The following is a 16,201-nucleotide window of genomic DNA, read 5'->3' as shown; positions in this document are numbered from 1 at the left end:
ACTCGGCGGTTCCCAACCGTCCCGAGTTCGCCTTTTTACTTTAAACTTTCACGACTGCAGGGGTTCAGTCTTTGGTTCTTTCGGTAAAGTCACGTAGATAGAAAATAATAAAGTAGAACTGATACAAATAATAAGGGCTAAACAATTATTGTTTTATTTTTAATAAAAATGTAAAAAAAATATATAATAGCGCCTGGCACCCGCCCCGCGGCGTCTTCACCACCAGCGGCAGCGGCAGCAGCGGCGCGCGTCCAGGCAAAGGTCCCCCGTGTAGCCTGCCACAGACTGCTGGGGCAAGTGCTGTCAGACGTGGAGCAGCAGCAGCAGCAGCCCGCGTCAAGGCAAAGGTCCCCCGTGTAGCCTGCCACAGACTGCTGGGGCAAGTGCTGTCAGACGTGGAGCAGCAGCAGCAGCAGCCTATGAAGGCTTGGCACTGTGTGGCACGCGAGGGGGGTGGGTAGGTGGCTCGCACCAAGGGCGATGTGTTTATTGATTTGTATTTGTGTTTATTGTATTTGTGTTTATTGATTTGTGTTTATTGTATTTGTGTTTATTGATTTGTGTTTATTGTATTTGTGTTTATTGATTTGTGTTGCACGCGGCAGGTAACTCGCTGCGAGGGGGTGTTGGTGAGCGGGAGACGATACTTCATAGGCGACGTTTCGGCCAATGGCCCTTCTTCTGGCCTCTCCGTGTGCTGTGTAGAAGGGCCATTGCCCGAAACGTCACCTGTCATAGACTTCTATTTTTAAGGCCACAGTGTTAATATCTAGGCTTGTCAGTTTAACACGTGAGCTTTCGCGACCAATATCCATAATAGAGGTTTTTTGGGTTAGATCGCGTAAATAAATAACCCCAAAAAACTGCGATTATGGATCTAGGATTGTGTTGAGGACTTTATTGCGTTATGCTTTAGCACCGCTGCCAACGCAGCAGCAGCACGCAATTTATTGTGTCAACAAGTCGTGCGGCTCCTCTCACAAAGCGGTGTTTTATTCTCCTCATTAACATTCTTTAACTCCATAACACCTCCAGTCTTGTTCAATACTGAGAGCCTTAATTACATACCGGCAATGATGCCCTCCTTCCCATGCGGCCCACCCTTCTGGGATGTGTGATGACTCTTCACATGTGCCACCCTTGTCTGTTTACAGACGAGTGCAAGATTAAAATTGTGTTTGATCAGGTTGCCAACTCAACAGAGTGGGCAGAAGTGACCCACAGTCACGCCATAGCTGATTCACAATTAGTTTATTTTTGGGTTAGGTTATCGTGCACGTATAATAACAATTTCTTAACTTACACCCCTCCACCACCCGACAGAACCACGTGGGCAATTATTTAAATGGATTAATTTGGTTTATCAGGAAAAAAACCGGAGGAAAGTTGAGAGGCAAACAACATTTTGAGAGTTTTATTGGACGTTTCGCTGGAGATTACATCCAGCATCATCATCTCAGCGTGACAACTGAGATTTTCATTTTGATTATCTCTGTTGTGTGTTGGAGGGTTATCGTAAAGCATCAGTATTGTGCCAACACGATCATGTAAGCCCAAGTATAAAATTCACCCTATAGCTGTTTCATGTTTCTGTAGTGTAATGTTGTAAATGTACTTTAATCGATCTAAAAATTATCTGCCCGAGCCAACCTGCTGCGCCACATGGAACTTATATTATTGAACATTGATTTGTGTTTGTGCAAGATGTTAGACTTCTTAGGTGGCGCGGTTGTTTTTTGGTCTGATTTCGATTTGTTTCACTACGATACGTTATTTAATTTAGCTTTGCTGATGTACTTTTGGTGACCACGGTCACTCTTGAGCACTCTCCTGGTTACACTTGGCTTGCTGCATGCAGGTTATGCTGGAACAAGACAGGAAAGACTCATCTGGGACCCTGAAAGCACTCTCCAAGTTCATGATTTGCTCCAACGTGTACGACTGGTTCAAACACAAGCCAAGGTTAGTGACGTGGCGTGTGGGGCATGAGATGTGAGCACTCATAGGGTGCATGTCAGTGACTATTTATGAAGCTATTAAATTCTGCTCTTGCGTATTATGCCAGCAACATGTTCAGCAGCTAAATGCCAATGTCGAGATCTGCTTGCCTCGATGAGAGGGCTTCAAGGAGATAGTTCTGGTAGTTGTGCTCTTTCTCCTCCATTGAAGGGGTGCAGATGGCAGTGGTTAAACTTTATGGTTTAAAAGTTTGGGTTGCATGGCCACAATCGCACTGCTGCAGCTGGTCTTTAATGTTCCATTACTGAAGGAGATGCGGGCCTGAAATCTGGCACCTGGACATGTGAGTTACAATTTGCGCTCCACTGTGTGGCCATGCAGTCCGTTGTTAATGTGGGCGAGCAATTCTGTATGCCACTCGGGTCTAAATGGCGCCTTTGAATACAGACTACAGTGATTTACTATATGGCCCATAGACTTTCATTGCCCATAGACTATTCAATTATTTTGTATAGCAATGAATTTGGAAGCATACTATACCATCCATAGTTTGGGTTGCATGTCAACAATCACACTCCTGTGGCTGGTCTTCAATGTATCTCTTTGAGTCTCTATGGATACTATTTCTATGTTTCTCTATGTATCTCTGTGTATCTATGAGTCTCTATGGGTTTCCTATATGGTCCATAGTTTGATTGTGGCCATGCAAACCCACACTCCTGTGGCTTGTCGTAAAATTTCCATTCATAAAGGAGATGTGCCCATCGGCCTCTTGATGTTCTCATGCGGTTGATGATTCCACAATTTCCTTCGACGAGGAGGAGGAATGTCAAAGCCAGGAGGAGTTGCGATGATGTTTGGTTCTTGAATGAGGTGGTGTTTATTCTGGAGCCACGAAGCACATGTATGTGCAGGAGGCATTTTGGCTGTATCTTGTGACTGATATTTTTCCAAAATGTTGCTCATGATGTTGCTGTGAAGATAATATCAGTAACAAAATAAATAACCAAGCAATCCGCCGCCACCTCCACATCCCATATCTGTTCCTCCACATGGAAAATTAAAAAAGTATTTGTACACATCCCATCAGCCATCACAACGACGCTGATGATTCATTTGTGTATTATTTCATTTTACATCACACTAGGACCCATACCCAGCCGATGGGTAATTGCCTATAAACATCTGGTAGTTCACCAATATTGGTTCAAGCATTCCTGACTCTGCTGATAAGACAGTGAATTGCAACAGATTTAGAGTTTTCTTGCTTTGAGCCAATGCTGATGAAACTATGCACTCCCATAAGACTGTGTGGCTTATGGGATGTGTAAAAAAATGCCTGTATTGTTTATGTGTAGGAAGAGATGTGTGAATTTAGCAGATTTTTTTAAATTAGTATTAGGTGCATGATTTCTGTGGCTTTCTTCAGTGTGACGAAGGTCCTCATTGAAAATGAAAGTTCATTGCCCAATGGGGTTATGACCTGTGGCCAAAATAAAGCAAGACATTATGACTCCTTTTATGTATATAATTAGTGTATGAGAAAAATACATCCAAAAACACCTGATATTTTCGTTTCGATCTCTTAGCACACATCGATGTTTTCATGAGAAACATGGAGTGTCCATAATAAAGGTTTTTGGGTTAGATCGCGTTATTTATAAATGTGTCGTAACCCTCCACCACCCGACACGACCATGGAGTGTCCGACAGTCGATTATCGATTTATCCGGGGGGAGAGGGCACCGGATTTTCAAAAACGCCAGATAATCACAAATCATTATTTAAAATATCTTCTATTTGCACATTCTTCTATGACATCAAGTTTTTAGGTGTTGTTACATGTTTTTTTAGTCTATTTTTACGTGTTTACTATGTAACAGCATAAATACACATACAAATAGAAAATAAACATCCTCCTTTAAAAAGTTACTGTATTTACTGTACCATACCACTCTATTCTCGAAGACTCTGCATGGGGTGATGTATATACGTGCAGTATTTTCATTGTTTAAGTTAGTTTAACACGTAGGCTTTCGCGACCAATATTATTCATAATAACGGTTTTTGGGTTAGATCGCGTTTATTTATAAATGTGTCGTAACCCTCCACCACCCGACACGGCCAATCAGCAAAAAAGTGTCACGTTGACAAGTAGTGAATTATTTGTCTTTTGTCAACGTGACACTTTTTTGCTGATTGGCCGTGTCGGGTGGTGGAGGGTTACGACACATTTATAAATAAACGCGATCTAACCCAAAAACCGTTATTATGAATTGTTTAAGTTGTATGTAGTGTATAATATAGTGTATATGATATTTAACACTGAAATCAAGCGCAGCTACTTTTTTTGTCACACACATGGTGCCGATTGCCGGACTGGTTACAGCCTTTGGAATGGTTTTGTGGTTTCACCGGATCGGCCCGGGACCACGAGATAATGTTGGAAGCAGCCGGATAATCGTGCGCCGGATAATCGATGATCAACTGTATCTCTGTTTTTCTCTCAGTGTCCCAACCCTACTTGTGGCCCACACAAATGTGGTCTGCATCTGCCTGACCCTTTGACTCAATGTCCTTTCTATCTCAGCGCCGGGGGAATTCATGGGCTGTGGGTCAGAAGCGACCCGTGACTTGTATTTCATCTGGCCCGTGGCCACGAGGCCTTTCTCTTCAAAACACGCTCACGGCCGATATTCGTCCCTCACTACGAGCAACCTAATCGCGTGTGTACTCTGGAGCTCTCACCCAGATATATCGCCTCTATTAGTGAGAGTAGAGCAGGCGCTGCGTTGCATGAGTGCGGCAGAAGTGATCCCGCACCTCCGATTAGCACGGTTGGCTACGTGCGGTGTGAAAGTAGTTCGACATACGTACATATTTAATATGTTTTCTGCAATGTTACTACATAACGTTAAGATGTGTGTCAATGTGTGACTGCATCTCGATGGTATCTCAGAGTCCTGTTTGGCCCTCCATAAGGGGATGTTCACCTTGCCGGGGTGAGTAAGGTGAGGGGAGTAAGAGACAACAAGAGTCCACTGCTGATTCTACCACTAGCCTGCCTCTACCATGTACTCTGTACAGGGTCACTCTGTTCCTGCTACTGCTGCTGCTGCTATAATCGTTTCACCTTGTATGAAACTAGTTTGCTTCCTTTCTTGATGAGGTATTTGTGGTATTTCTTGATATATAATTTGTAAAAAAAATGTATTACATTAATTTTTGTCGCTGTCAAAGCGGGCTGCATCGTGTGTGTGTGACGTTTATTCTATTCTGTTGGTTTAGGATGCTGCATGACAACCTTTGACTTTCTTGTAATACACGATTCTGTTTTACAGAAGCAGTTCCTATGATTATCTGCCAAACGTGCATAACAATCCTGATCTGGATCATGACAGCACTAAAGACAAGGTATGGAAAATACTCTTTGTTTTTTTTTCGGTAAAGTCACGTAGGTAAAATAAAATTTATAATAAAAGAAAACAACTAAATTAAATCACGACTTTTCGGAGGCAACACAAGCTTCCGTCTTCAAGTGGAACAGTCACAGCAAGATAGCTGCATCAAGTGGGGAGCTCTTAGACCCTCGAGCTTATATACAGGTTAAGGGGGGGGGGAGGAGCCAAGCAGGGGGCGATGGACGACGATGGCATGCGGGGCTAAGTTAATCCGTCTTTTGTTATGTTGAGGGTTCAGGGGAAGCGGTGGTTCACTGCACGGGGGCAATGAAAAAATGGTAAAAAAAGGCTGTGCGCTTATAAGGTAGCTGAAGTTTTGACTTGGTTTATGACATCTTTCCAGTGGTTGCTTAATTTATAACCATCCACTCGGTTGAAGTTGTGTCTATGTTTGTATATCTGGATGGCTTCATGGACAAATCTTTGGTTATAACCGGGAGGTTTGCATAGTACTTTGGTATCGGAGAAAACAATGCCATGAGAACCCGCTGTGTTGAGACAATGATCAGCCACGGCCGAAGAATTCGTTCTGCCGTGTTTCAAATCTGATTTGTGCCTGCGAATTCGGTCAGAAATATGTTGTTTCGTCTCCCCGATATAGCAGTCACCGCAGATACAAATCTGTGTCTGTAAACACCGGGGTACTGTAAGTCAGGAATGACATCCTTTACGGATGGGATCAAATCACGGATTTTGTGTACTGTATTGAACCGAACCTGCATCTTGTGTTTGTTTAGAATTTTGGAAATCTTTTTGGTAACGCCTGCTATGTATGGCAGTGTGATGATTTTGAATCAGCAGAGGCCGCAGTCATGTTATCAACATGGTTCCAATCAGAAGGGGGCATTTTTTTGTGTTAACATGGAATCTCAAACCAAGCACCAAATAAACATGCGTTCCTTGTGATTGATCATTCAAGTATTGCATCATATTACATTTCAGTATTCTTAGTTTTTTCGGTAAAGTCACGTTGAAGAGAAACAACAAAATAATAAAATATATAAAACAATAAAACATATATAAAACAATAAAACAATAAAAAATTATCACGACGTTTCGACCATAACTGAAGAGATGCCGCGACTCTGGGGTAATACCAATCGCATTTACACTGACCTCTGCTGCTGTAACTTCTTCTAATGCAAAACGAATTCTTTTCAAAACTAGCTTAGCTCTTATCTCAGAAAAAATCAGACTTATACGCACAGAACTAGATCAGTTAGACAAGACACTCTACAAATCACACTTATCATTGACGGCAATAATGTCCACATCGGATTGGGAACATGTAGACAATATGACTGCCTCTTCAGCTGCTACTATGTCGACCAAATGTAAGGAAAACCTTATTTCCAAATTTAACCTCTTCAACAAAAGACCGGACCCACACACCAAAAAGTTAGACGTTAATAAAGTCGTAATTAATCGCAGTAACAGTTCTATTTCCGATGGTCTGAAATCCGTTTTAGCTAAAGGTCTAAACTTTGCAGTCACACCTAAACACATACCAGTTAATGATATAATTGCCCAAGTAGACGTTGCTCTCAGGGGCCTGGGTCACATCGCTGCAGACGTAGCAAGATCTGAAATCGCTGCAACTCTCAAAAACGCTAAGATGCCAGCTAGCAACCTCAGCAAAGATGAGCGTTTGGAATTATATAAATTAAAAAAGAGGAATGATATTGTAGTTCTCTCAGCTGACAAAGGCAATGCTACTGTCATCATGGATAAAATAGAATACAACAACAAAATTAAAGAATTACTCGACGATGGTAGTTATACAAAAATAAAAAGAGATCCCACCAACAGCCTCGTCACACAAACCAACAAAATAATTTCTGATTCAACCGCATTAATTGATCAATCTAAACAGTTTTCGTTGAAACCTTCTGCTGCCAGGCCACCAAGATTATACGGCTTACCAAAAATACATAAAGTTGATACACCTCTTCGTCCCATAGTCTCTACTATCAGCTCCCCCACCTACAAACTAGCTCGTTTTTTGTCTGAAATCCTGCGTCCTTTCACTGGAAAGACCACCTCTGCGGTACAAAATTCTACTCACCTGGTTTCGACAATCAAGGGTATTTCCCTGTCCCCAGACGACCTGCTTGTCAGTTTTGATGTAGTTTCCTTATTCACCAAGGTTCCTGTACCTGACACCATTGCAATCATTGAAGACTTGGTTCATCAAGGACTAAACACTGAGGTACCCCCCCTGGTGAGACACTGTTTAACCAATACATACTTCACTTGGAATGGAACTTTCTACAAATAAACTGAGGGCACCCCAATGGGCTCCCCCCTTTCTCCAGTTATAGCTAACATTTTCATGGAGAAATTTGAGACTGACGCCATCCAGACTGCCACTCTGCGCCCAACCTTATGGAAGAGGTACGTGGATGACACTTTTGTCATCTGGCCACATGGCCGGCCTGCTCTAGACCTATTCTTCGACCACATCAATTCCATACACCCAGCCATCAGATTTACCATGGAAGTCGAAATAGATGGCAAGATACCTTTTTTGGATGTCCTAATTAAAAAGAGACCTGATGGTTCAATGAGCCACTCTGTCTACAGGAAAGCTACCCATACGGATGCTTATCTGAAACCGGATTCCCACCACCATCCATCACAGAAGAATTATCTCATCAAGACTCTGTATCATAGAGCCCAATGCATATCCGACCAGGAACACATAAGCAGTGAACTCAAGCACGTACACCAAGCTCTTAGGGCTAATGGTTACTCCGACTATACAATCCGCAAAGCTATCACTCAAACCATGAAGAAGAACCCTCTTGAGGAGCCTTTCAAAACCATCACTTTACCCTACATTGCTGGGATCACAAAAAAGATCTCCAAAAGCTTCCGTCTGAATAAACACAAGATCCAGGTCCGTTTCAACACATTACATAAAATCCGTGATCTGGTTCCGTCTGTAAAAGATGTGATTCCGGACATACAATACCCTGGTGTCTACAAACTAAGTTGCCTCTGTGGTAGTAGTTACATTGGAGAAACCAAACGCCATGTCTCGGACCGCATTCGTGAACACAAAGCAGACCTTAAACACGGTAGGACCAACACCTCGGCCGTAGCAGATCATTGTTCTAATTCAGTAGGCTCACATGCCATTGACTTTTCCAAGACAGAGGTTCTTTGTAAGCCATCTGGCTTCCATGAGAGATTCGTTCATGAGGCTATCCACATATACAAGCACAGAGACAATTTCAACCGAGAAGATGGATTCTATCTTAGCAATCATTGGAAATATTTGATAAACCATTTCAGTTCTTAATTGATTGTTCACGCTTACATTGGCTTTCAGACAGCATACATTATAAAAAATTTCATCTCCCCCCTCCTCTTTTCAAAATATAGATGGACTAGTCCTGGGTAAACTGCCAAATCGCTGCGCGTGACGCTAACGTTTTTTTTATAAATAAATAAATGCGCCGTTTAAAAATTAATTTATGCAAACCAACACACCTGAAGATGACCGTTTGAGTTATGGTCGAAACGTCGTGAGAATTTTTTATTGTTTTATATATATTTTATTATTTTGTTTTTCTCTTCAACGTGACTTTACCGAAAAAACTAAGAATATGAATTACTGCAGTCACGAAAGCTTTAAATCAAAATTTACATTTCAGTAGTTACAACAAATTTTTCTAAACATTTTCACTGGAACCATCTTAAAAATAATGTCACCCAAGATGCGAAGAGACCATCTCTATGCATCTTGATAATCACTGTACAATCTGTAACGGGCCTTGAGTGAAATGATCAATGTATCGCAATCACCTTATTTGTGATGTGGAATTTACGGCACTGGTCTAAATGTGTGAGCTCCAAACTTGTCGACTGATGGCTGCATGAAGAAACAATAAGGTGATTTACAGCAGAAACACAAGCATTCCATGTAAAACCCACTAAAGGTACTGTACTACACGATATATATTAATTACTGTTAAAGAGTATGAAAGCGATATGTTATCAATACTCTAAATTCAACACAAAATATATGTTGATATTAAGTACCGTCATAGAAATCTCTGGAGTTCTTCAGCGAAGGTAGAAACTGGCAGATTCCATTCTATCCCTGCGAATGGCAGCAACATGTATGAGCTAAATGCCAACGTCAAGCTCTGCTGGCCACGGCGAGAGGGTTTCAGGAGAGTTCGTTCGTGTAGATTTACCTCTTCCTTCCCCGTCGAAGGAGCGCAGAGTACACTGGTTTACACTGTATGGCCCGTGAGCCAAAGGGAAGCGGTACACATGGAACACTCACTCACAGCACCTCAGTGCTAATTGCCAATACTGACAATCCCCGACTTACGAACATGTTCCGTCCACCGTTTGCAAGTGGAGCGGTTCATAACTCGGAACACCACAATGCACTGTTTAAATGCACAAACGGTCAGGGTTATAAAATATGTTTCAGGTTCAACGAAAAAGGGAAGCATCGTTAAAACTCACAAATAAGAAATATTGTACATTTGCGTGTAACAATGTAAATAGTTCCAGAGTTCGGTTCGCAAATCAGATGGTTAAAAAATAAATATCTTGTGGAAGCTCGTTCATGAGTGCGGATGTTCGTCAGTTGGGCGTTCATAATTCGGGGACCGCCTGTACTGGAAAAATTCTGAGCAGCCTGTAGAGAGCCTGCTGCACTGAGGTCAGCGGCACCACACCGCGAAATAGACGAAGTGCAAAACCGTGTGCGATATAAACACGCTTATCAGCAGTGGCATTCGTGGTATTAAAGGATCAGAATATTCTGATGAACAATCGCTGTGCATTACTGCATCTCCAGTATACTTGGACCCCAGTCTTCTGAAACTCTGCGCCAACTCCAAAAACGTCACCGCCTCTTCTTCTACAGCATGGGTCGTATACAATTATATCCAGAAGGCAATGAACAAGTGCATGGTTTTAGTTTTACATAAATGATTAAACCCTCTATGTGGCATATGGTGCATTTGCTGGTGTGCATACAATGACATTACAGTGCCGTATGATGGTAAGCAAGTTTCCAAATCGGCTCATGGTTTGTAGCTTTTTTATGCTGTGCACTTACATACCTCTAGCTTAGCTGTGACATGTGTTTTTTTATTAATGCCACTTTTTGGTATGTTTTACGCAGAACAATTCCAGGAGGATTAAAAATGATTTGAAACTATGGATTCTTGAGGCAAGAGACCTACCTGGGACCGGAGAATATTTCTGTAAAATCTCGTTCTCAGCCGACCAACCGTGTGCGCAAACTTCCAGCAAGCGCACGATGCCCGATGTCTTCTGGGGCGAGAACTTCGAATTCAGCGACCTCTCGGCTGTGAAGCAGGTCTTGGTTTCCCTGTACAAGGGCAAGGACAAGCACAGGAAGGGAAAGAGCAGTTACATGGGGCTGGTTTCCATACCCCTGGGCAGCGGAACAAAGTGGCACCAGTTCGTGGAGCAGTGGTACACCTTCAGTACCCCCAACCTCGGCAAGGGCAAGGGCGCGGTGCCCACGGTGCGCATCAAGTGGCGGCACCAGCAGCTCAGCATCCTGCCGATGGAGCGCTACAAGGAGTTTGCCGAGTTCCTGAGCGCGAGCTGCCTGCCGCTCTGCCTGCTGCTCGAGCCGGTGCTCGGCGTCAAGAGCAAGGAGGAGCTGGCGCGGGCGCTCGTGCGCTTCCTGCACACCGCTGGCAGGGTCACGGTACCCAGGCGTCGCCGCGCACCGTGGCCGAGCGGCCAAGCAGCTGCTGGAGACAGAGTCGCTCTATAACAAGCCACAGAAATCATGCAGAGTCACTCTGTGGCAGAACGACAATAAGCGGCAATTATAGGAGTACTGTAGTTGTCACGACACGCAGAGATGCGCAGCAATGCATGCGTAAAAAGAGGTCAGCTTTGTATAGACCACCAACGCAAAATAACTGCAGTGTGTGGCCATTTTGTTTCTTGAGACCAAAAGCTCAAGAAGTTGTAGTGGATTAACCAACAGACCGTCCAACAGTTCAATCCGTTTGTTTTCCGGCCGGCACTCGTGGCTTTGTTGTGATGGGGTCTCGTTGTTCACAGGTTTAAGTTCATGACAGAACTAGATTCGAAGCTTTCATGACTGCAGGAATTACTCTTTGGTTCTTTCGGTAAAGTCACTTAGAAAATACAATCAAATAAAAATGATTAGCTGATGATGGTTGGTTGTGTTGCAACCGAAACGTCGTATTCTATTATTATTTTATTTTTTTCATTACAGATTGTACGACGTCTGCCAGACTTTAAATTGAACACGTTTTATATTCGCCTGGAATAAGCCAGTCATATACACAAACGTCGAGCTAGTGTGCTCTTTGAAACGTACAGGAAACTACGGACGGTGTTTAAAGTTCTGGATTTGAACTTTAGACAAAGGTTGGCCACATTTTACACTTTTGAACAAACCCAGACTTAATATTTCTCAGTCAGCCTGGGTCTATCAATACGGTATAGTTAACTACACAATACACGTACCAGATCTCGGGACAAATTAAGTCCTGCCACTCGGAGTGGCTCAAACCCAGACAGGCGGCAACCACGGCAGCATCCCACATAAATACCTCGCCCCCTCATACATGGGAAATATAAATGTGGTTTTAGTCGTGGGTGTTTTTCGGAGTTTACCCATAAACGGACCGCGAGTGACGCTGCGTTCCTCTTGCACAGGGCTTCTTGACAGAGCTGGTGATGGAGGAGGTGCAGCGCTGTGACCCGGACGTCCTCTTCAGACAGAACACCCTGGCCAGCAAGTCCGTGGAGCAGTTCCTGCGTCTCGTTGGCCAGCCGTACCTGCACCAAGTGCTGGGTCAGCCCCACTGTTGCCATGCCCCATTTGCTGCTGGTTGAATCCTAAGTCCTTAAATTTAGGTTCTAAGCTCTTCCAAAATTCGATATGGTTCCGGGCTCACTTGTCAGTGTATTTCCAAGCGGAATGTTAATATTGCGTGGAGCGGTGGTGTGGCGGTCAGTGCGGTGGTCAGTGCACTCTACTTTGAACCTGGTGCGCTGTGTTTGATCCCTGCCCGTGGTTTACATCATCAGCGAGTTACGTCAGGACCATGTAAAAGTAAAGCAAATGTATTCGACTCGAGGTAAATTCATCAAATGTATATCACTCGCTACACTTATTTCTTCAAACAGATGAAACAATCCCCAGCTTTAACTGTGGAAAAGTCTCGAATGATGTCATCATAATTTAAAGGCAAAAATTTCCAGATGGCCGTGCTGCCGTCCCTCAGCTGTTAAATATGAGGGCCTATGAGTTAATCCGGCCCCGATGAGAACCGCTGCTGTCTTCCCCCACCGTCGCCTCTTAATTGACCTACAAGGACCAGAGTGGTGAAGTATGGTAAATAAATGAAAACCCCACGACCATCATGGCATGGGGAGGCCTTCATGCAGTGTTCGGTGGAGAATGGCTGGAGTTAATGTTACGTCAATAGAAGAAAAACACACTGTGTTTTGGTGCTGTTCTATTTGTACCAATCCCATAACATTTGTACGGGGACCTGAATCTCAGCCCTGTTTCCTCGATACTCAAACCCCGCCACCACGCGCGAACATGCCCTGCTGCTGGCCAACCTCTTCGTGTCCGTGCGTCGCGTCGGCTGGAACCATCCGGGGGTTGTGACTAGTACGGACAGGCGTGCCTTGTACTCTAGTGGCAGTGCCTTATGTCGTGCAGGTATTCCCTACAGCTGGCCAGCCGAGCAGCATCGGGATCTGTAACGAGTGAGAAATTAAGCGCGGCTCCGTACGCGTGCCGTCACCGCCACATAAGCGGCCAGGCCTCGAGGCAGTTTAGTGGATGTGCACGGTACAGTTAGTGTGCGTGTGCCTTTGTTTACGATACACACTGTGGGGAGCGGTGGCGCAGTGGGGTAGTGGATTGCACTGTGAACCCGGTGACCCGAGTTCGAATCTCACTCGCAACCACTAACAGCGGGTGAATAGTTGAACTCGTGCTGGGCCTCTCCTAAGTCGACTCAACCTTAAATGAGTACTTGGTGCGCTGTGTTTACATCAGCACTGTGGGGTGACAGGCGACCAGGCGTGGTTGCTGGCCACCCACCCTCACCGTGTGTTGTGCCGGGCTTCATAGCTGCTCACTAAACGCACTTGCCCCAACAGTCTGTTATGTCTATATGAGGGATCTTTGTCTTTGGTCTTGTGTATATGTATAGGTGTGTGTATGTGTAGGTGTGTGTGTATGTATAGTTGTGTGATAGTGTAGCGGTTAGCGGGCTGTACTACAAACCTGGCGACTCGAGTCCAATTCCCGCTCATGGCCAACACCAGTGATGATTATTGGAACTGGTCCTGGGACTCCTCGAGGTCGACTCAGCCTCAAATTAATACCTGGTGCAGTCTGTAAACATCACCACTAGGGAGACCAAGGCGGCTGGGTGTGGTGCTGGCCACCCACCCCCACCATGTGCCGTGCCGACCTTCATAAGTGCTCACAAACATCACTTGCCCCATCAGTCCGTTACAGGCTATACAGGCAGTCTTTGTATATGAATGAAAATAGCAGTTTTATCTTCCAAATTCACATTCCTTCGTGAATTTTCGCACCAAACACTGGCGCGCAACGCGCCCATGCTACCTCGCACTTTCGTGGTCCAGTTGTTACAGCCTGGCATATTTTCACACTTTTGTTTTTATCAGTGACCGCGTTTCTAATCTGGTGTCACGATACAAATGTGAAACTTCTCCACATTAGCGACATTGCAACGTGCATGCTGTTCCTTCCGGGGCACCCGTGGCTCCCGTGAGGAGTGGTCGAGACAAAGAGATAATTTAGCGGAGCCCTGATAGAGATGGCCCCGGGACACAACGATGAGGGGGAAAACAGCTCTTGCAATACGCCACAGCGGGTGCTGACTCATTGTTCTTTTAAATGCGCAAGATTGTAAATGAATATTAAAAAATATATCATCTGAGAGATTTGTAACCATAACTGTTGCATTTGAAGCGACAAGATATTGAATTCATAATAAGATATTGAATGTTGCCCCCTCAACTGTGCGTTTGCGTTTTATTGCAGGGGCTTTTCTGCAAGGCATCATCAGCAGACGGACTAAATGTGAAGTGGACCCCAGTAAATGCACTCAATCGGAGCTGCAGCACAATCAGAAGACCCTGGTGCAGCTGTGCAGCGAGGCCACGAGGAGCATCATGGCCTCCATGGGGTGAGTGCAGCCGCCTGACAGCAACCAGCGTCCACTGCCCTCACCGCCCTCACCGCCACCGCCGGGCCCAGGGGAGAAAGACTCTCTACCCACGTTCTAACCTCGCCAACGATTCGCAGTACTGCCATCCCACTACACGCGACCATGGCAACACCACCCAGAACTCCTACACTACCACACACGTTACCATGGCAACACCGCCCAGAACTCCTACACCGCCACACACGCTACCATGGCAACACCACCCAGAACTCCTACACTACCACACACGTTACCATGGCAACACCACCCAGAACTCCTACACTACCACACACGCGACCATGGCAACAGCACCCAGATCTTCTACACTACCACACATACTACCATGACAACGCCACCCAGAACTCCTACACTACCACAAACGTTACCATGGCAACACCACCCAGAACTCCTACACTACCACACACGTTACCATGACAACGCCACCCAGAACTCCTACACTACCACACACGTTACCATGGCAACAGCACCCAGAACTCCTACACTACCACACACGCGACCATGGCAACAGCACCCAGATATTCTACACTACCACACATACTACCATGACAACGCCACCCAGAACTCCTACACTACCACACACGTTACCATGGCAACACCACCCAGAACTCCTATACCGCCACACACGCTACCATGGCAACACCACCCAGAACTCCTACACTACCACACACGTTACCATGGCAACACCACCCAGAACTCCTACACTACCACACACGCGACCATGGCAACAGCACCCAGAACTCCTACACTACCACACATGCGACCATGGCAACAGCACCCAGATCTTCTACACTACCACACATACTACCATGACAACGCCACCCAGAACTCCTACACCACCACACACGTTACCATGGCAACACCACCCAGAACTCCTACACTACCACACACGTTACCATGACAATGCCACCCAGAACTCCTACACTACCACACACGTTACCATGGCAACAGCACCCAGAACTCCTACACTACCACACACGCGACCATGGCAACAGCACCCAGATCTTCTACACTACCACACATACTACCATGACAACGCCACCCAGAACTCCTACACTACCACACACGTTACCATGGCAACAGCACCCAGAACTCCTACACTACCACACACGCGACCATGGCAACAGCACCCAGATCTCCTACACTACCACACATACTACCATGACAACGCCACCCAGAACTCCTACACTACCACACACGTTACCATGGCAACAGCACCCAGAACTCCTACACTACCACACACGCGACCATGGCAACAGCACCCAGATCTCCTACACTACCACACATACTACCATGACAACGCCACCCAGAACTCCTACACTACCACACACGTTACCATGGCAACAGCACCCAGAACTCCTACACTACCACACACGCGACCATGGCAACAGCACCCAGATCTCCTACACTACCACACATACTACCATGACAACGCCACCCAGAACTCCTACACTACCACACACGTTACCATGGCAACAGCACCCAGAACTCCTACACTACCACACATACTACCATGGC

General features: G+C 45.3%; 1 protein-coding gene across 5 annotated transcripts in view; it reads left to right on the top strand.

Annotated features, from left to right (window-relative positions):
• Positions 1-16,201, top strand: part of LOC116945044 (disabled homolog 2-interacting protein-like) — a 38,462-nt gene that overhangs the window by 10,088 nt on the left and 12,173 nt on the right. For 3 of the 5 annotated variants that reach the window (XM_076068692.1, XM_076068691.1, XM_076068690.1), the window contains 5 exons: positions 1,859-1,962; positions 5,301-5,373; positions 10,573-11,130; positions 12,120-12,258; positions 14,500-14,644. In XM_076068692.1, the coding sequence (XP_075924807.1) occupies positions 1,859-1,962; positions 5,301-5,373; positions 10,573-11,130; positions 12,120-12,258; positions 14,500-14,644 (1,019 nt within the window). Of the gene's footprint in view, positions 1-20; positions 458-1,858; positions 1,963-4,526; positions 4,962-5,300; positions 5,374-10,572; positions 11,131-12,119; positions 12,259-14,499; positions 14,645-16,201 lie in introns of those variants that run through there. The other 2 variants (XM_076068693.1, XM_032959120.2) reach the window with 2 other exon arrangements.

Source organism: Petromyzon marinus, chromosome 22 (assembly GCF_048934315.1).
Source record: "Petromyzon marinus isolate PM22_M1 ecotype Great Lakes invasive population chromosome 22, UKy_Petmar_22M1.pri1.0, whole genome shotgun sequence".
NCBI lineage: Eukaryota > Metazoa > Chordata > Hyperoartia > Petromyzontiformes > Petromyzontidae > Petromyzon > Petromyzon marinus.
The sequence above is the reverse complement of the archived record's forward strand: the minus strand, read 5'-3'. Positions and strand labels throughout refer to the sequence as shown.